This window comes from Periplaneta americana, chromosome 5 (assembly GCF_040183065.1).
Source record: "Periplaneta americana isolate PAMFEO1 chromosome 5, P.americana_PAMFEO1_priV1, whole genome shotgun sequence".
Lineage (NCBI taxonomy): Eukaryota > Metazoa > Arthropoda > Insecta > Blattodea > Blattidae > Periplaneta > Periplaneta americana.
This window is the reverse complement of record NC_091121.1, coordinates 43,453,100-43,474,889: the sequence shown is the minus strand read 5'-3', so window position 1 is coordinate 43,474,889 and position 21,790 is coordinate 43,453,100. Positions and strand designations below refer to the sequence as shown.

At 36.5% G+C, this 21,790-nt stretch overlaps 1 protein-coding gene across 1 annotated transcript in view; it reads right to left on the bottom strand.

Annotated features, from left to right (window-relative positions):
* Positions 1 to 1,122: 1,122 nt before the first annotated feature.
* Positions 1,123 to 21,790, bottom strand: part of BicD (protein bicaudal D) — a 28,582-nt gene continuing 7,914 nt past the window's right edge. The window contains exons 3-9 of the mRNA XM_069825538.1: positions 19,137 to 19,599; positions 15,457 to 15,641; positions 10,193 to 10,504; positions 7,305 to 7,524; positions 5,503 to 5,745; positions 2,554 to 2,811; positions 1,123 to 2,331 (exon numbers count right to left, since the gene is read on the bottom strand). Coding sequence (XP_069681639.1) covers positions 2,051 to 2,331; positions 2,554 to 2,811; positions 5,503 to 5,745; positions 7,305 to 7,524; positions 10,193 to 10,504; positions 15,457 to 15,641; positions 19,137 to 19,599 — 1,962 coding nt within the window. The 3' untranslated portion in view covers positions 1,123 to 2,050. The remainder of the gene's footprint in view (positions 2,332 to 2,553; positions 2,812 to 5,502; positions 5,746 to 7,304; positions 7,525 to 10,192; positions 10,505 to 15,456; positions 15,642 to 19,136; positions 19,600 to 21,790) is intronic.

Genomic DNA, 21,790 nt, shown 5'->3' with positions numbered 1-21,790 from the left:
ACTCTAAGCAAGTACCTTGTAGGCATCTGCACTGTGTTGTTCTGTACCACAGAGCATTAGGATGGGGAGGAATGAACCAACAGGAATTCGCGTATTTGTTTGTTAGTACAATAACAGGTTACTCCTGTGTTGGTCGGGCGGAGGTATTGGAGTCCTCTGGATGTTATTGCTACCCTCTGAGGTTCTACAAATAAGACAGAACTGCTCGAGTTAAAACTGCCTGCACCACTCTCTGACAGGCGATATATTTCACCAAAATTTATGAAATATAGCAGAATGTCCAATAAATATTTGACTATATATTCTTTTAACATAAAAAATATAAACACCACAGTTAAGTTATTAAACAACTACTAAATTCCATTTGTGTTTTACCTTTCATACCAACACAACTCTTAGAGACTGGGTACGATGCAGAACAAATAGTTTTACCACTTTCCTACAATGGGGCAGTGACACATGAAACCAAACTGACGATGCAGCAAGAGTCTATTAGCAAGATACAAACTTTCGATTACTTTCATAGGAAATATGAAAATAATTCTCAGCATCACAGCCAGATAAACAAGAGAAGAAGAGAGAAGGGGGCACAGGTACAGGAGTCACAACCTGGTGCTACAGTGGCATACAAAAACTATTTGCTAGTCTGCTCTCCTAACAAACTCGTCCATCACACATCATAAGCTCGTCACCACATAATACATTCCACTTGTCACACTTCTTCATATCATATTGGGCAGTGCAATCTACATTATTTTCAGTTTCAAATTATAATTTTCTGTAATCTATCCCTGTCTCCATAATTATCAGCATTAGGTATAAAAATTTCACTTTTGTTTTTACAAACTATGGGTGAAGAAATTAGGTTTATTAAAACTGCATGCGTTCAGAGTTAGTGTTCTAAGCATTTATGTTACAAAGAATGGCATGATCATCATCACAGTCTCTCACGATAAGCACATCATCAAACTGCAGAGAAATTCCTACACAATCATAGAATCTTCACAACTAAACCTCTTGACAATGTATTTACCTTAATCCATTTTACTTTCACTACAACATTTTTTCCACACATTCGTTTCCATGCACTATTATGGTGTTATGACGGTAAGAAGTATCTAGAGGATGAAGACTGTGACAAGCAGTTATCTGTTGCGATTGATAATGTGGTGACACTTATGACGTGATCAATAAGTGACGAGTTACCTCAGAACTCTCCTAGTGTAGCTCGAGAAGTGATCCTAACCCACAGAACATTACTTCAAACAATATATATGTAAGAAAACGCGACAACCCTTGTCCACTCTCATGCCGGTAAGGGTCAGTCTTCAATGTGGCCAGCCTAATACATGGTAGAGTATAAATATTGCAATCCCTCGCGATAGTAAACAAATGTATACAACATGCTTAACGTTTAGTCCAAATTAAAATACTAATTAAAAGTTACGATTAGATCCTAAAGTATTGTAACAAGATAATATAACCTAATCCTGCGCATTGCATTATTTAAAATCTATATTAAACGACTAATCCCACGGATTATATTAGCTGTACATAACAATTCATTGCCTAAACTAGGCACAAATAAATAATAGATTGATTAATAAATGATAAGTACGGATTAAAAAAAATTCACACTCAGTTTTATAAAAAGACATACTGGGAGCCTCTTATCGGCTTCCACTACAAAGCTGCCAAATATCTGTAACAACGATAACAGTAATAAATGCTGTTTCACATCCATTCGTCAACAACACGCTTCGTCCACACAACACGGTACTTTGGTACTTTTCCTAATCTCTACAGGGGACGGCTGTTCCATTCCGATGGCTCGGACGCTAGTGCAGGATGCAGGATGGACAGCCGGAACGGAACAGAGGAAGATGCAGTACCAGGCCCAAGGGACCCGCTCTATCATATGAGACAAGTTGGGGGACATGGTAGAAGCGGACCATAGGCCTAACCCATGCATACAAAACCCAAGACTAGCTGTGGGTCAGACGATGGCCGCGAGAAGGGCCAGCACGCAGGTGAAGTGTCTCCCCCGTGGCTAGAAGTAGTCCCTGCCGGTGTGTGAGCGCCCGGGCTGTGGGAAGCGAGTCTTGCTGCCACGCCCACCCGCACCGGACGCGTGACGCCGGGCATTTCGCATTTCACGGTCCACCTCCAACTCTTCCAGGCGCTGAGTCAGACTCAGTTTCTGCTGTACAGCAAGCCTCAACAGTTGGTTCAGTGTCTTCTTTTCTTCCTCAGCAGCACCCAGCTGTCGCTGCAGCTCATCTACCTGCGTCACATATTCCTCGCATCGTGCTGCGAACATGGCACGCAGGCCTGCAACACAATCATTGTAATGTATAGCAATTTGAGGGGCATCACTCATAATTCTGTTACAGTGTGATATTACTTCGATTTCCCATGGTAAGTACAATATTGTGAGCACAGTTTATAACAAAAAGTCTGTTAATATCAATATACTTTGCACCATCAAATTGGCTATAATAAGTTTCCTGCTAATGATCAAATAAAGCAGATTTAAAATGTAGCATGACTCACTGGAGAAGGTAGCGGCATCCTCCTTGAGAAGGCGCAGTTCGTTGCGCAGCTTCATCATGGTTTCGCTCACTATCGACTTCTCGTTCTCGTACTTGGACTTGAGGTTGGTGAGCGCCACCTCGGCTGTGTTCTTGTTGGACTTGAGCACAGTGCGCAGAGTGGCAATTTGCTCCCGCTTGGTCGACAGCAGTGACTTCAGCTTGATCACTTGCTCCTGCAGCTCTGCCAGCTCAGCTTCCTTCGAGTCGTTGTTCATGGCTGCAACACATTTGCACATTAACTAAAACCAGGCAAGTGACTATTACTTCAGTTATCTGTTACAATGCAGTCCAATATATACTGTAATTGCAAATAATGTTATTCAGATGTAATTTTTTTAATAATTCTACATGATTCCTATTATGGCTACCAAATGGGGAGGTAAGGAATTCTGATCACATCCACTGGATAATATGAAATTATCACAATGTTAAACATGAAAAAACATATTGAAAGTATATTTTGGGAAACAAAAAAATCGAATGATTTTCAAGATGATAACCAACAAACATGACCAGCAGGGACCTACGGTATTTACTCTTTTTCCTTCAAGAGTGTCTTTCATGAAGATTCCAAGTAAGATAAAAATACGAATGGAATACTAAAACGTCGTTCATTATTTATCCATCCCTTCTACAGTGAAAAACATCTATAATTCCTGACAACATAGAAGAGTGGTAATCTGGTTTTGAGATGAAAAATAGTGGAGTGTGAAATACGAGGGGGATCCAGGAAATAACGACCGTTCGCGCATACCCGCCGCGCAGCTGACTCCCCTTCCTTGTTTGAAGGTCAACTGGCTTCCTTAACATGTGTTCTCATTATGTTGTGAGTATTGGTTGCAACAAGTCGCCATTGTGCATTTTGTGTTACTTCAAAATGAACGACGTGATTGATAATCCCGCCGACTGTGAGGTGAGGAGTGTGATTCGATTTTTGAATGCCCAACATTTGAAACCTGCAGAAATTTACCGGCAATTGAAAGAAGTGTATGGTGATACTGTAATGAATGAAAGAAATGTGAGAAAATGGTGCAAAATGTTCAACAATGGGCGAACAAATGTCCACGATGAAACTCGACCCGGACGCCCATCACTCATCACAGAAGACCTGAAGACTAAAGTGAACGACAGAATCTTGCAAGACAGGCGCACATCACTCGACGAATTGCATATTGCCTTTCCTGACATTTCTCGTTCTTTGCTTGGTGTAATTGTGTCGCAACATCTTGGCTACCACAAAATTTGTGCACGATGGGTTCCGCGGCAACTGAGTGACCAACACAGAACTCAGAGAATGGCCTCAGCATTGACATTCTTGATGCGATATCACACAGATGGAGACGCCTTTCTTGATCAAATTGTGACTGGTGATGAGACCTGGGTGTCTCACAACACCCCAGAGACCAAGCGCCAATCACGTCAGTGGCATCATCCCTCATCACCCAAGAAACCGAGAAAATTCAAACAGACTCTCTCAACACAAAAGTCATGGCTACTGTCTTTTGGGATCGCAAAGGTGTTCTTTTGCTGGATTTCATGCCAAAAGGCACTACGATCAATGCAAATCGTTATTGTGAGACTTTCCGAAAACTACGGCGAGCCATTCAATACAAGAGGAGAGGAATGCTTTCGAGAGGAGTTGTGCTTCTTCACAACAACGCCCGCCCGCACACTGCTGCTTCAACTCGAGAATTGCTGGATCAATTCGGTTGGGAAATCTTTGATCATCCGTCCTATAGTCCAGACCTTGCTCCTAGCGATTTTCACCTTTTCACTAAGCTGAAAGACCTTCTGGGTGGTACGCGTTTTGGATGTGATGAAGAGTTGAAGAAGACAATGAACACCTGGCTTAATGAACTGGCGGCAGAGGAGTATAACACGGGAATTCTAAAGCTAGTGAACAGATACGACAAATGTTTAAATGTAGGTGGTGATTATGTAGAGAAGTAAAGGAAGCTTCAGTTATGTAACAGACTTTGTTTTTTCAAATAAATATATATTTTTTTTTAATTATTACAACAAAACGGTCGTTATTTCCTGGAACCCCCTCGTATATGCAAGTTTATTTTCTTCAGGTCATTATAAAGTTTTTATCTCTTGGCCAGTTCACTTTGCAATAACTTATCTTGGCTTGGAACAGACTACAACTTGTAATTCCACACATATCAGTTTCAATCTAACGTATAACATCAATTATACAGAACTGACTCAACTTTCTATTTGATGTAACAACTTTGAATTGGCATATAAAAGAAAACAACTATATTCAAGTGATTAATATTGTCAGAAAAAAAACCTGCCTTTGTATTATCTACCTCTAGTACTTTCAGAAAGAGATGGCTCTACTGACTTACTTCTCAAACCCTAAAAAGATTTTCATTATAATGGCAGTATACAGTACATACAATAAATTTGGTAAGGTACAATGTGGATTTATCGATAAGGGACAGATTTCTCTAAATAGACTAAAATACCAACAATCTCTTTAAGTATAAAGACCTTAACTGTGCTATCTAGATTAAAAGTGATTTTGGAAACATTCAATTTCCAAAAGTATAAACAATACAACATTTTAAAATTGTACATATTTTAAGATTCACATGAAACTCTTAATGACTGAATCCACGTCTACGAATAAAATGTAAACTACTTGTGTGAATACACCTAAATTAATTTTATTCTTCTGACAATATTCCCCAACTCTGGCTACTAGCAACAGGTATCTATAATGAACACCGATCAAAATACCCCTTATTTCTCGTGAAAAACAACAACTGAATAGACTACAGTGGACTATAGTGGACTTTATGTTGTCAGCAAACAGCTGGATACATTAAGAAGATTGATTGATCTTCTGATAATTTTAAATTCATGAAGTGAACATTCTGAAGAGAAGTTGTGTACCCACCTTCTGATATGTTTCCACGTGCACCCTTCATCTTGGACAGTTCGATTGTGTTCTCGACAGCAGTGCGCAGATATTTGATCTGATCCAGGATTGTCTCCACATGTTTCGCCATGCCAGCCGCATCATTCAGACTTTCCAGATCCTTCAAGGGCACATCTGTCTTCAAGCGGCTACGCAGCAGCTCCATTTTGGACATTGCATAACCATCCTTATCAATGTCAGGACACACCTCAGTGTCGCCACCTTTAACAACAACAATAAAGAACGTAAACATGAGTAGTAATAGTATTTATTTATTTAGCCTGGTAGAGATGAGGCCGTCAGGCCTTCTCTGCCCCTCTACCAGGAGATTCCAACTATAATATGAAGAATAAAATTACAATTAGTATTAAATTTACAATTACAATTACAAATAAAATTACAATATTAAATTTACAATTACAATTACAAATAAATTTACAATATTAAATTTACAATTACAATATAAATCAAAGTACGAAAAGATTACCTGACTAATGAAAGCTAGATAATTTATCATAGAAAAACAAAGAATATTTTATATTTACTGAATTACAAATTAAACCTAGAATAACAAAATTGTATAGTGATGAAGTTACTGGATATTGAAATATTTTGTGATAGATTAAGGAAACTATTTACAAGAAATCAATTACTGACCAGTGTCTAGTGAGTTTGAATTCAATTTTATTTCGACAGTCTCTGACGCTAGCAGGTAGCGAATTCCAGAGTCTTGGCAGGGCTATTGTGAAAGAGGATGAGTATGAGGAGGTGCGATGGGATGGTATTGTTAGTATTGTTTCATGACGAGAGCGTATGTTCAGATTGTCGTGGGAAGAAAGGCAAGTGAAGCGAGACGACAGGATGACAGGTATGAAGGAATAGAAGAGTTCAAGATTTCCAAGAGTAAGAGAAGTGAATGTAAATTTATTTTCTTATCTAGTTTAAGCCAACCTATTGCTTCCAGGGATGGGGGTGATATGATATTTACGAACATTGCTTACAAAACGTACACACAAATTATGAGCATGTTGAAGTTTCATTTTGTTGTCGCTGGAGAGGTCAGTCAGTAAAATGTCAGGATAGTCAAAATAGGGAAATACAAGTGTCTGCACAGGGGACTTTTTTAAGCAAGAGGGAAGATGAACATTTATCCTTTTTAACACATGGATAATAGAATATACTTTTCTGCAGGTTTCTGGGTTTCTGTGATATGCATTTCCCAGTTCAGATTATTATCCATGTGATTGCCAAGATTTCTGACTGAAGAACTGAAAGGGATATGCACTGTACTTACTTTAATGGGGGAAATGAGTAGTAAACAGTAACAACAAAAACTGTATGAATCAAGCAATTGAAGACTTTGGGGTAAATAATGATAACCCACATATACAAATACATTTTAATTTTTACTGCAAACACCAGAGGACTATCAAGAACCCCAAAGAAGCGTTCTTATATCAGCTTTCAATAATTTATTATTATTATAACATACTGCTCTCTTGAAATGACCGAGTATATTGGGAATTAAATCAATGGTTTTCCCAAAACACACTATGAAATGTTTCATGTAAAACAATATTAAACTCGAAAAGGAAGCAAAAAACAAAAAAAAAAAAAACGAGCCAGTAGGCCAAGAGATTTGGAGTGACCAAGGAATAGATGGAATGACGAATAACTTCAAAAGCAGTAGCAATACACAACCTAATGAACCTAATCTTGAACCATTCATCATGACGATGATATGAAATACCCACTTCTCTACCTGCATATCACTGACTTACTTGGGGTCATGCCTCCGTGCTTCTCATGATCCAAAAGCACGCGGCTGGGTGTCTCCCCATTGACAGTGCACACGTGGTGGTACAGCTGGGCTAGTTCATCAGATATGGTGAGCAGGTCGTTCTGTGCAGTGTCAAGGGAAGACCCTGCTTCGCCCGCCAGCTCTCCCAGCAGTCGTACATCGGCCTGCAGCTCTAGAGAACGCTGCTCTGCATCTAGCAGCTGCAACACAATGCAGTCACATCAGTACACAATTCTTACGTAGCGCTCACAAGAGTCGATAATGTTATTTATTTCTATAAACCTTCAGGTTATCTAAACCAACATATAGCCTATAATTATTTGAACTACTTATAATATATTATTGCAAGTTACAATACAAATAGGAGTTGAGCTATTCATAAGAAATTACCTAATTTTTTCGAGCATCATTCAGATTTTAAATTATTTACTTTTTGTAGTATTTACTTGTTTACACTTTTATTTCAGCTGGAATTACTAAACAGCAGAAGTTGTTGTTGTTGTTTTCTAATGCCACGCATTTGACAATAAAGTCATTTGATCTCTTGCACTCCAATATTTTTCAAAGATATTACCACTGAAGCACAGATTTTGAGGTGTTCCACATCCATTTCCTGGTTTGAGTTGCACAATGGGCAGTTAGGAGACTGACATATTCCAATTCTATGCAGGTGTTTGGCCAAACAGACATGGCCTGTTGCCAATCTAAATGCAGCTACAGAAGATTTTTGTGGTAAATTCGGAATTAACTGTGTATGCCTTCTATTTCAGCTGTGAAGTTTGTCTGGTATTTCACAACTGAGATATACAGGAAAAACAGTTTGCATAGCTGCTCCTGAGTTATTGTCATTTCTTGATCCACGAGTATAGATATAGCCCAGATTCATAGGATATCAATCTTCTACTCTTAATATTGATACATGTTTTAACATCTCTGGAGGCAAACATGCTGCCACAGAGCTAACTCGGCAGACCACTTCTCAATGTCTGTGCTTCCCTTTCTAGTCGACCTCTCTCTTCTTTTCAATTTATCTTCTTTCTCGTCCTTCTCTTTACTCCTCAGCTGGTGATCTATATTCATTTTGTTTATTTTGCTTGAACTGCAGAAATTTCCACTGTCTCTCGCCCTCACTGTCTTCATTTCCCTCTCCTCTTGCTAGGCCTCTGGGTGACGTCATCACTGATTTCTTCAAAGTGCCGAAACAATTAATCCCCACTCATTTCCTGCTGTCACTCCATTTACAACCTTCGTCATCATGCACGTCAGGGTTTTTGGCCTTGCACCTGTGGCATTTCTGGAATTTGCTGTGGACAGCTGTTTTTCCACTTCAGTGCCCTATTGTATTCTTGACCTTCCATCTTAATCTGTTTCGACTATTCCTTCCATTGAATGTTTCTTCACTACATCTCTTAACCTGTCTTTCAGGTCTCTTCTTTTTTCTTCATTTACATTTTCTCCTTTTTCTGTCTATTTTACGCTTTCCAGGCAAAATTCTACATCGAAAAACTCTCCATTTTAAGTCTGAAATAGTAACCAATGGATATGGAGTTACTGAGGTCCTACAAAACTGACATTAAGTCTGTTAAGATGAATATATTTTTAACATACGTTGTATGGCTGTGAAAAGGTGAAGCATTAATTGTCAGGAGCTCAGAATCTAGGGTTTCTAATGGAGTGCATAATGTATAATATCATTCACCCATACTTTGATCACAGTATCCTGCTTTGGTTTGTCTTTGGCTGGGACCAATGAACCATCTGTACAAGTTCTGGAATGGTTACTGTAATTAATTTGAATCATACTTATAAACAGACAGTGGATGCAGGACGACTTATCATTGAATGTAGGTGCACATTTACTATATGTTACATTATTTTCATTCAGACCATTGGCTCAACAGGTTTTAAATGTAAACAGACGACGTCAACATGCTACTGTAGCTCCATACAGTCAGAAGGAAAAGAAGAATGACGTACTGTAGCACATACCTCGTCATTATTGATGGAATTACTAGCATTGCAGTAAACAACGATATATTCTCGTAAGTTGTCTTCGCCTATCACTTAAACAGTTTTTGTATTGAGAGAATTTTTGAAGAAAACCTCTAAAATGGGGATCACTTAATTTCTTTAGAGGAATATTTTCATTGACCATCACGTTGCACATGTCTTTGCAAAACGTTTCCCGCAAAACTAAATGATGATGATGATGATGATGTAGAGGGTTCCCCAGATTTCATTTCAACGCATTTCCTGTGTGATGTACTGTTGCAATGTTTCTCTATAGCCTGAGTTGTTCTGGTTTTTATTTAAATTTTACATACATTACACACGATATTTTCTTCGTTAATACGTAAAATGTTACTCCCATACTTCTTAATTAGTGCACCTCGTATCTGAGCGAATTGAACATTTTGCTTCGACATTATGAATGGATCAGCACAACACTATTCAACGCATACTAAATACTTGAGCAGGATAACACAACTGCACACTTTGTGTTGCAATGTTACTATGAACAGACCAGGGTTCCCTCATTCTGTACGCTGCTGTACTCGCCAGGTACACAAAAGACGGATGACACAGCACATGCCACAAACTCTGATACGAAACAACTTCACTTTTCCTTAAGTCATTCCGCATACACTGTCTGCTTATAAATATTGGCTCTACTGCACGTTTTATTTCTGCCTTATTAACAAAACTGGGAATCTCCAAAACTACATTAGCTCATTCTCTTTGCCAAAGATGGTCAGGATACACCATTAGTATTCTGAGATAAAAACACTGCTTCATTGGGAAAATAACGAGCTTTCTCACAGGGTGAGCTTTCTTTTCAATTGTTTCAATTGTAGTCTTTATTCTTACCTTGTTCTTGAGATTAGTGACCTCAGTACGGAGCTGCAGGGTGGCATCAGAACAGCTGAGGCCTGCCTCCAGTTCCTGCAGATCAGCACGCAGCTGCTCTATCTCGCGTGATGCAAGCTGGAACCACTGCTGGTACTGCAGTGCGTTGCAGCCCTGCTGGTCTGCCTTTTGTCGCAGGTGTTGCAAAGAGTCCACGTGTGCGGCCAGCTGCACCAGTCGTGCCATAAAGGCCTGCAGCTCACCCTGGCTGCGTTCCACACTCGCCTGTGACTCCCGTAGGTTCTGTGTCAGCAGCAGCTTCTCACTCTCCGCCTGCAAGTTGTCAGTATTTGTTGCACATGTCTTTTACACATGTAATCAGCTACGGCTTCCAAATTTAAACATTGGGTGCAAGGTATTAATCAAAGTTAATCGAAAAATCCTATGTCTATTAATAAAAAATGACCAATGGTAAATTTGTGAAATTTTATATGAACATAATGCCTCAATAAAAGGAAAATTGTAAACTTAACTTGCTCCATCCTTCTTTTTTTTTTTTTTTTGCAAAGATAAGATTATAATTTTAAAAAAAATGAAGATCACCAGCTAAACTTCTACAAAGTGCTCTATAGCTATGAGAAATACAGTAAAACTTCTTTTATACATTATACACACTTCTCATTTACGTGTTTTATATGCTTACTCATTTTTATGAGGTCCCAGCAAAATTTCCACACTTTCCATGTTAATTTATTTCGTATATATGTTTTTTATTCCTTCGTTTTTTACACTTATGTAATGTATTTTAAAGTAGATTTTGAAGAAGATATTACTTTTCAATAACGTTCATCAGTGATGGGACAGTTATCACAATTTAAGGGCATGGCTTATTCCTTAAGAGCAAGCAATCCAAAGTAACAGATTTTTTTCTAAAATAATCACATGTTATTAAATGAATATCACATGGTAAGAACAAGGTAAGCCAATTTCGTGAACTTTTCTGGATTAGAGTATGAAATGTTATGTATCAGCAAAGATTTTCTATAAATAATCTTACATTCTTCAAGAATTTTTATTTTATTTTATTGGGTTATTTTACGACGCTGTATCAACATCTAGGTTATTTAGCGTCTGAATGATATGAAGGTGATAATGCCGGTAAAATGAATCCGGGGTCCAACACCGAAAGTTACCCAGCATATTCTTCAAGAATGTGTGCTATAAATTTCAGTATTGTTTTATACACTGATGGCTTAACTAGGAAGTTCTAAATTTCTCTTGTGATGAACATTACTAAATTGACCGAATTCATACTCTCCGTATAGTTTGTAGATGCTGTTTCAAATATTATTACTGGTAAATATCATTTCAGTTTTAAGTTTATTTCACTTTAGAGTTTCTTTCTTCAGACTCCATAAAAACGTATAAATGAAGTTTTAATGTAGTTTGTAAACAAAATTAATAACGGAGTCTGCTGAGGCAATATTCCTACAATCTGTAGTAGAATACAAAGACTGTACTACGAGACTAAATTAATTAGCTACAGAACACGCTACTCTTTCTAATTTACAACAGGAAAAAGAAACACCAAGATAAGAACACAGTATCAACAGTTGCAGCAAAGTAACTATACATAAGAAATGGGAGAAAAAAAAACAGCAAAAATTGTGGACAACGAATTCAAAGTTGTAATATAAATAATGGCATTATCATGTATCTACAAATACAAAAATACATTACATACCAAATTACGATGACCAATGAAAATGATTGATTTATGGAGCAGTACAAAAAAAAATGTAAGGAGAAAGGCAAGAAGTGAAGATGATAAGATTGAGTCATGAGGAAGCTGAAGAGGTAAGAGAGGAGAAAGAAAAGAGAAAAGTATATCAGTAAAAAGGAGGAAAAGAGAAAATGAAGTGATTGCAGAGAAGAGAGTGGGATGAGGGACGAGGGATGAGGAGGAAAAAAGGAAGGTATATACTGTATGTCTTCAATGTATTAAAGAGAATATTCAGTTATCATTGTCATCATCATTGGTTCGACAATCCTAATAAAATGAAAAATAAAATGTTAATTCTACTAAAATCATTTATAAATACATTGCCAATCAAAAGATTTTGGACAAGCATTATCTGTTTTGTCACAGAACAATGTAAAATAGCCATATAGAAGCATTTGACACATATCTTTCAACTTAACTAAACACTCCATATTTTTATCCCTTCATAATTATTAACACATCTGTACATATTTTTCAACTTAACTAAACACTCCATATTTTTAACCCTATGAAGTATCAAACTTTTTTCGTAAAAGAAATCACTTTTTGCAGAAATTACTTTTTTCACTACTCTCGTCATGTGCTGGATAAATTTTTCTTAATACATAATTATGACTTAGTACTTCAGTCCAGACTGCTGCTGCAATGTTCCATAGTCTCTCCTCTGATGTTGGACACACTTTTTACACTCAATGATCCAGCTCCTCCCACTGTAACTCTATTAGATTTAAGTCTGATGAATACAATGGCCACTTTATATTTCTGAACTTCCTTTCATTTTCTTTCTTTTCAGATAAAGTTTAATTTTAATACATGTTTAGAATAATTATCCCACTGCATAATGAACTCTGATCCAATTGAACATTTTCTAGAAAGAAATGTGTACCTCCATAAAACATTGCAATACCTAACTACTTTTGTCTAGTGTTGACTTTATTTCACGCAATCTACCAACTCTTCTGAAAGAAAAAGTACCACACATAACAGGTCCTCCCCATGATTCAATATTACATTTACATAATTCAGATACATCTTTTCAGATAATGGCTGGCAAACAAAGACTTCACATTTCAACTTGTCAGACCAAAAGACAGACTTCCAGTCATCAACTGTCAAATTTGTTGTCACTGCTTGCCCATTTTAACTTCTTCTATATATATATTTCCTTTCCTGAGAAGTAGTTCCTTCAATCCCACCCTTCTCCAGGCATTTGTTCCTCAAATATGTTTCTACAGAGTTTCAATACATTTTTTTTTTGTGGGAAGTATTCAATTGAATTTCCAGTGATGTCAGCTTTCTATTTCTTTTACTAATCAGTATAGCATACTTGTCCTCAATTCTTGAAGTTGCTATAAGTCTGTTACTTCTTATTTTATTCTTGTTTGACTGGGTTGTATTATATGTTAGGACTACATAATTCACAGATCACCAGGAGAAATTTTTTTTTTTCTAAATATAACAAATTGCGTAGCCTTCAACATGAAGTATGCTGACTGTTACTTATCTGCACTCAAGAGTGTGTCAACAACACATTACCAAAATTAATTTTGAAAATAAAAATTATTTAACAAAAAGTTACTGATCATTTAATAAATATTAGTCCTTTTCATAGAAAGAGTAATTTACAAATTAAATGAGGAGTATGTTGTATTAAGATTACAAAAATAGTTTCCTGGTTAACAAAATGCACTATGGTTGCCAGAATTTAACTCAAGCACAGTACTAACACTGTCACTACACACACAAACGATTGATAGAAGATTTCACATTTCTCTTTGTATTCTGCAATCACGTGGCCCCAAGCAGGAGTCAATGCATCAGGGCTATTCCATATGAAATCGATCAGTAAAAAACCTCGCATTTTTTTTATACTCTAATTTTTTCCCTATTTAGACAAGGTGCTGAGGAGAGTGCATTTGCAAAAATATACTATCGAAAGTCAAACGGTTTTCGTATTGTTGAGCGACAAATTTAGCGTATTTTAGAAAAACAAGCCTCTTTCAGTGCTCAGAACTCTGGAACCATTTACAGCAGAACATTGAACGAGAGCTCATTTTGAAGCTGACATTTGGTAGGTTATGTTAAGAAGTAATCCTTATTTTTATTGTATACAGAGAGACAGATAATCTGATTTTACTTACTTTTAGGCTTTTTGCCCATTTGTAAAAATGTAAAAAAAATATTGAAAAAAAAAAACCTTGCACTATTAAGAGGGATTCGGCAATGTTTGCTTAGTGTCACAGCAATAAGTTTCGGGGGTATTAAATAAATTATATTCACATGCCTAGACTTGAAAGGCACAACACAGCAAGCACTGGCCGAGAGATGAAGATAAGCGAGCTTTGGGCATCATTTTACTCCTGTGTTTATGAAAACTTGTGATAAAGTTAGCCCAGCTATGCGCTACTAGACGAAACATCACGTGTTTATGTCTCCTGGCCTTGTTTGCCTAGGCTAGCTCCCGCCTCACAGTCAGCTGGTTAGCTCACGTGCGTACTATTTATTTTCTTTATTTGATTTTTCAATACTTTCTTATTAACGTTGCACCAGTAAAAAATACGTGTTTATTTGTACTTTCAATGTGGAATCTAACCATATATTTTAAAAATATTTTTTTTCGTGGGCAAAGGTGTCTTAATTAAGAAAAATCTAAATTTCTCCATTTCCATAAAAAGTAAGAAAAACTGTTTACATGTCAATATAAACTTTAACTTTTCAGCATCAAAATAAACCATGATTTTGATCACTGGGTGAAAGGGTTTCGGAGCCACAACAGTTTAAAGTTGCTAATTTTATGAAAATACGATAAATTAAAATATTTTTAATTTAAAAACTATGAAGTTCTGATGCCTCAAACTATGCACAAAGCATTGTATCATAGCTGTCTAGAAAGAAAAAGTTTCATTGTATTTAAAAATTGCAAGGTCAATTTTCTCTATATTTCGGTCGATTTGAGATGGAATAGCCCATCAACATAATATTCCTGTATGTGTATGTTAATTATAGTTTTAAATTGGTTTTGGGAAGCCAGGAAACTAGAGTGTCAAGCAATAAACACAACCTTTGTACTTTGTCCAAAAGCTTTTGAATGGAAGTGTATATCTTACCTAAAGATTATAAACATCTCCTCAACATCTTCAGTGCCAGTGTGGACTCTGGCCTTCAAAACCTTTCTCCAATTAAGAGTCAATGAAATTATAACATGACTTGTAATGGAGCAAAAGTGCAATAAAAATAGCAGAGAACACTGAAGTACTGAAGGGAAAATCTGTTCCAGATCTGCAGTGTACATCACAAAATCTATCGTTAGTTGCAAGGTATCAACAAAGGAATTCAGATACAAATTCCTTGCTAAACTATCGTATGTTCAATATAAAAAAAACATATTATCTTTCTTCATTATACTTTAAAACTGAATGACACAATTTTTATTTCCCGATCCACAAAACAATCTTACCACCACAAATGGGAAACATTTTGAAAACATGTCTCTTCTCCTTACCTGCTCGAGCTGTTTCTCCAACTTCTTCAGTTCGTTGAGGTGGATCTCACTAAACAGGTCGACTTGCTTCCCATCGGGTGAGCTGATGTCTGTGTTGGAACCACTCTTCAAGTCTGCCTCGATGCGCTTTAATACTGGAAGATCATCTTCTCCATCGCTACCCATTGCTTGATCATCAGTGATACCTTCACAAATCAAACCCAATATTTCAGGAAACGCTAACAACACAAGCCACATTCGAATCTTGTTATAAACAAACAGCCGATTTCTAATAACAGGAGTTTTAGTTAACTTGCATTATTCTCTCTTATTTTCGAATTCTCCTTTATCCAGGAATCCTATAATGCAGTGATTCTCAAACAAACGCAATTATTCTAACATTCACCTCCAACTTTACAATTTCAAGTTTATGGCACAGATTGTCCAATTTTCCTTTACTGCTCTCTACAGTCAGCCTTTATAGACTCAACCTTAGCTTGAGAGTTAATAACTGCAGTACCTCTCTGACTCTGTGGTTGGTAATTGCAGACTAAACCTAGGTTTGAGAGTTGACAGTTAATGTTCTTCCCCATCCTGTGGTCGGCCATCATATACCAAACGTTAATTTAAGAATAAACATCAAAAGCTAAGAAGAATGAAACTTAGTGGGACGAGAAACACCGGCCTGGATTGAAACTCTCTTGTGTATTGTGAATATGTAACAAGGAAATTGTCGTTTTACTTCTCTTCTAAAGAAAGAATTTTTACAGCTCTCGTCTGGATTTGAACTAGTGATGGATACTATCGAATTATTCGAAAGTCACCCTAGGTCTGAGATATGATATAAAGGTTATTCCCTCTTCCTATGGTGGCTCAAAAAAGATTAAACCTCGGTTAAAGAGCTGATAGCACATGTTATCCCTCCTCTTATGTTCGACCATCAAAGGCTAAGTCTTGGTTCAAGGGTCCATAGTGCAGGTTAAGGCTGGTTCACAATAAACTGGGAACGAAAACCAGAGTGAAAACAAAAAGCAGAGAACGTGAATATGAAAATTTTTGATTCACAATAAACCGAGAATGTAGACGACTATGCATATCGATATGCATGTCAATAACGATATGTAAAGTCGATATTACGCATTCTGATGTTATTTGTGTATAATTGACCAATGGCGTTCTCTCATGAGTATAAGGCAGCCAACATAAACACAGGTTAACCAACTTCAAAATTTCAACGGTACTATAAATATGCCCATGCATCTTTATTATCACAACCTATTTTAAGTCTACCATAACGTAAAATAATTAGAGAAGAAACATTTGTAATAGAACAAAAATGAACACAACAGTAGTTATTGAATTGAAGCATGAATATGTAGTGTGTAATACAACCAATACAGTAATAAAATATGATTCACTTACGATCGGTTTCAAAGATACAGCTATTGAAAGCCACGTATTCTCCTTCATTTTCTCATCTTTATACGAGGCGCGCCACTTATCGTAAACGTGAGGATTTTCCTCAACACTCAATATTAGAATCTCATCAAATAAAACTTGCTCCATGATGCACAGCACAGAACAAAATAATGTCACGGTCTTCTTGCTACAAAATATACGACAAAATAGCTTTTAGATGGCAATAGAATGAATCTAGTGGGCTGTGATCGGAAATGTGAACGCCAAAGTTGAAACTTGGCCAACTCTCCGTTCCCGATCCCAGTAAGCTTTTCATTAATTGTGAATGCTCACATTTAAATGTACACATTTTAACAATTTTACCGTTTTCGTTCCGATTCTCGTTTCCGGTTTATTGTGAACCAGCTTTTGCTCCCTTCAGTCAGCAAACAAAGGCTGAGCCTCAGCTTCAGAATTACTCCCATTCCCTCTGTGTTCAGTATTACAAGATAATCCTCGACTTGAGGAGCGATCTTCCACCCTCCCTCTCAACAGTTCTCCTGTTCCCCCACTGCAACGAACCCTCAGGACAGGAGTGTTCTATACACTTCGGTATTTTCACTGTCATTTCCTGCCATAGGAACCACAGGAAAGTTATCAAATCCAGTAATTAAATCCATATTAATTTAACCAAAAGTCCCTTTTAATCAAGTCTTAACAACCTGCCCTGACTTTCTTGCCCACAATCCAATTTTTTCTCTCAGACTCTATTCTAGAGAAAAGCAAGGAAGAGATGCAAGTGTTTTAAAATGGAAACCAAAAGAAAACCATTTCTTACGTATAATTTCTGATAAACTATTAGTATCCAGCCAAATCAAGAGAGAGAACTGATGCACGTCTTGTGGGTCTCAAGATCGGCGGTCTACTGCAGTACACTTCTCAGCATAAAGAATGTATTCTGATACATTTTATATTCTACTGTCTATATTTTCAAATAAATAATGTTATAAAATAAGAAAATCCATATTAAATAAATAATTATATTTTAATTTCAAATATATTTACCATAAAATTACATCACTCAGAATTCACAACTTGTTAATAGACATATTCAACAGCCACTTCCAGAGTGAAGTAATTCAGAAGGAAAGCACATCTGTTAGGTACTATAGTCTGTCCCACAATGTAATCAATGATGTAATCTTATCGTAAATATATTTGAAATTAAATCATAATTATTTAACACAGATTTCATTATTTTATAACATTATTTGAAACAAAAAATAATCACTAAAATCTAAAATATATGTGACTACATTCTATACACGAGGGATACACTGTTAGAAAGTCATTCATACGTGCATTTGTTGACATCAGGCTTCATAACGAAGATGAATAACAGTGTGTTGAATAAAAAAATCTGTCCAAAATATTAGAAGAAAAGCCTGTATTTGGACAAATGGATAAACTGACATGGATACCAAAAACATTTTTCACACTATTTACACTTATAATCAAAACCTCAAAAATAAAACATTTCATAATGTCACAATATTTCCCCTACACCTCTAATGGGAATATAAATTATTTTGTGCGAGATCATGCGTATTTGCTTGGTTTCCGCACAAAACCAATCTGCGGAGTCTAAAATTCCACATTCAGTATTCCCAACCTAACACACACAACAATTTCCCTCTTCTTACCGCTTAAGTAACATATTGATTTTACTGCTTTACGCTTTTAACATATTATTTTTAGAGACGTTCAATATAGTAATAATTATAAATTGGAAACTTACCATTGCAATTTCACCTAAATTGCATTGTTAATTATTGCTTTTAAATATTTGCAAAAATTAAGTAAACTCTACAACTCCGCTAAAGTCACTGCATTTGTGATGCAAGTAACATTAAGGAAGCCGTGAAAAAATCAACAAGATTCCATAGACTGGGGAGGAAAAAAATACAGAAGTATATCACGGCCTGCTGGAGTATAGTAAACACAGAAAACATTTTAAAGCAACAATGTTGAAGATAGATATTTTTGTTTTGCAAATTTGCCGTCATTGAACAGAAACCAAGATGGAGATTTCATTGCAACTAATTAGAAATTCTTCTTTCAGGTATGTAATAAACGATCTTCGCACAAAATAATGTACGATACACGAGCGGTATGTTTTCTTTCAATTCTCGGAAATTATAAAAACTCAACTACGTTTCGCTTTTTCAAACTTTTCCTCGAACATGAAAACTTCAACATACTGCTCTTGTAACGCATATTACTATTTATGGACGATATCTCACCACGGATGCTGAAGGCCAAGTTACTGAGGTTGAACATGGACTCGCTGTTGATGCGCTGATCCAGTTCCTTCTTGAGTGCGTACTTGGCCTCACGTTCTGCCTGCAGGGATTCGAGGGCCTCCTCCAGCTGCTTCTCGGCAATCTGCTTCAGCTTGGTCAGCTCCTCCACCTGCTGATGCAACAGTTCTACATCCTCCTGCAGCCGCCTGATCTCATGCTTCGCCCCCTCGAATTCCACTTGCGATGACTTGAGCACTGACACCTGCTTCTGTAGACTGATGTTCTCCTCCTCCAACTCTGAGTAGTCTGTGATTAGCCGTGTCTCCCGGAACTTTATCTCACGCAACTCGGAGCGAAGGTTCTTCCTCTCCAACTCCTGTTCCTGCTTGTACTTGTCCAGCTCATTGTTCTCTTGTAGGACCCTATCCCTCTCGTTGACAACTCTCTCCAGTTCTTGGCGGAGCTGCACAATAGGCAAAATAAGAACTGTCAGCTCAACTTTGTTTAAAAAGTGCGACGTGAATATGTTAGGAGAAAATCCACAAACTATTACGGAAAACACAGGAATTTCACTTGAAGCAAGTAAAGAAATAGATTTGGAAATAAATCCCGAAAAGACAAAGTATATGATTATGTCTCATGACCAGAACATAGTACGAAATGGAAATATAAAAATTGAAAAGGTAGACAAATTTAAGTATCTTCGAGAAACAATAACAAATTTAAATGATACTCGGGAGGAAATTAAATGCAAAATAAATATGGGAAATGCCTGTTATTATTCGGTTGAGAAACTATTTCCCCCAACAATTTCCGAAGGCTAAATCTATCTGCATGTTACAGTACTTATTATTTATCATCAAAGTGAATTTTATACTAAACTTCCTATACTTTGTAGCTGCACCTTATGCAGTATCTTTGTTCTGTAAAATTAATGTTTCCTATAAGGGGAGCTGTAAGTTGAAAATGATGAAAAAAAAAATCCGATTTTTTAATTTTATTGCCTAAAGTTTAAAGATTAGGTTGTCAAAATTGTATTTATAAATTCCATAAGGAAGTGCCCAATAGTGTCACACTCCTCTTCTTTATAATCCTGAACTTTATGCTTAATTTCCCGAAAGTTTCAATTTTCTACAATTAAAGAACATTTTCTCAAAAAGTACTTGGGATAAAGTAAAGTTCGAATACGTTTCTATTATTGAATAATACAAATTTTACTGCTGACAGATTGTTTCTATGTGTCAATTGCAAGTACTTCACCTACATAAAGTAGTAATATTTTATATATTTTTTAACGACATATATTTAAAAATGTATATAAAAAACTATTCTACGAAATTGAAATATAAAAATTGGAGATTTATCTTTCGAAGAGGTGGCAAAAATTCAAATATCTTGGAGCAACAGTAACAAATATAAATGACACTCGGGAGGAAATTAGAGCGCAGAATAAATATGGGAAATGCCTGTTATTACTCGGTTGAGAAGCTTTTGTCATCTAGTCTGCTGTCAAGAAATCTGAAAGTTAGAATTTATAAAACAGTTATATTACCAGTTGTTCTGTATGGTTGTGAAACTTGGACTCTCACTTTGAGGAACAGAGATTAAGGGTGTTTGAGAATAAGGTTCTGAGGAAAATATTTGGGGCTAAGAGGGATGAAGTTACAGGAGAATGGAGAAAGTTACACAACGCAGAACTGCACGCATTGTATTCTTCACCTGACATAATTAGAACATTAAACCCAGATGTTTGAGATGGGCAGGGCATGTAGCACGTACAAATGCATACAGAGTGTTAGTTGGGAGGTTGGAGGGGAAAAAGACCTTTGGGGAGGCCTAGACGTAGATGGGAGGATAATATAAAAATGGATTTGAGGGAGATGGGATATGATGATAGAGACTGGATTAATCTTGCACATGATAGAGACCGATGGTTAAAGGCTTATGTGAGGGTGGCAATGAACCTCCAGGTTCCTTAAAAACCATTTGTAAGTGAGTATATAAAAAAACTAAGTGACATTCTAAAATTCTACCTACAGGGATTTGTTAAATGTAACATAGGACAAATATGTGCAAATCGTTAGATCCATATCTCCAACAGGTGATGAGAAAATGTTCCTTATCTTCAGTAATAACAGGGTAAGTTAGGCTGGTTTATAACGACTTCCTATAATGCTATGATATTGCAATTAAGATCCACAATACATAAATTCACTTTAAATAATATATGAAATTTCAAATCGTTGGTTCAAGAACTGTGGGATCTGTGATCAATGAAATATATAACAGTGCATTTCGACAGATGTCTCCTCTTAAGGTGAGATCAGACCGTCCTATATTACCAATGTTAAATAATCATCTTTAAGTACCTTATCTCAGAAAGTATTATAGATATCTGTAAGAAAATATTATTGCTGATTCTTTATTATCTTAAAAGTGCTGAGCTTTTGTTTAGAAAGTGTAGTTTGTGAAAATAATAAGTTATGATTTTAAATGATTACTTTTTAAGAAAAACGAAATTACATTAATATTCATGTACAAAAACGTTTTTATCCAAATGAACTGAAACTACAGTTCAGCAATCAATGTACTACTGTACATAAGCTGTAACAATGTCATGCTTCCAGCTTTCTTAGTTTGTGAGAAAAAGATAC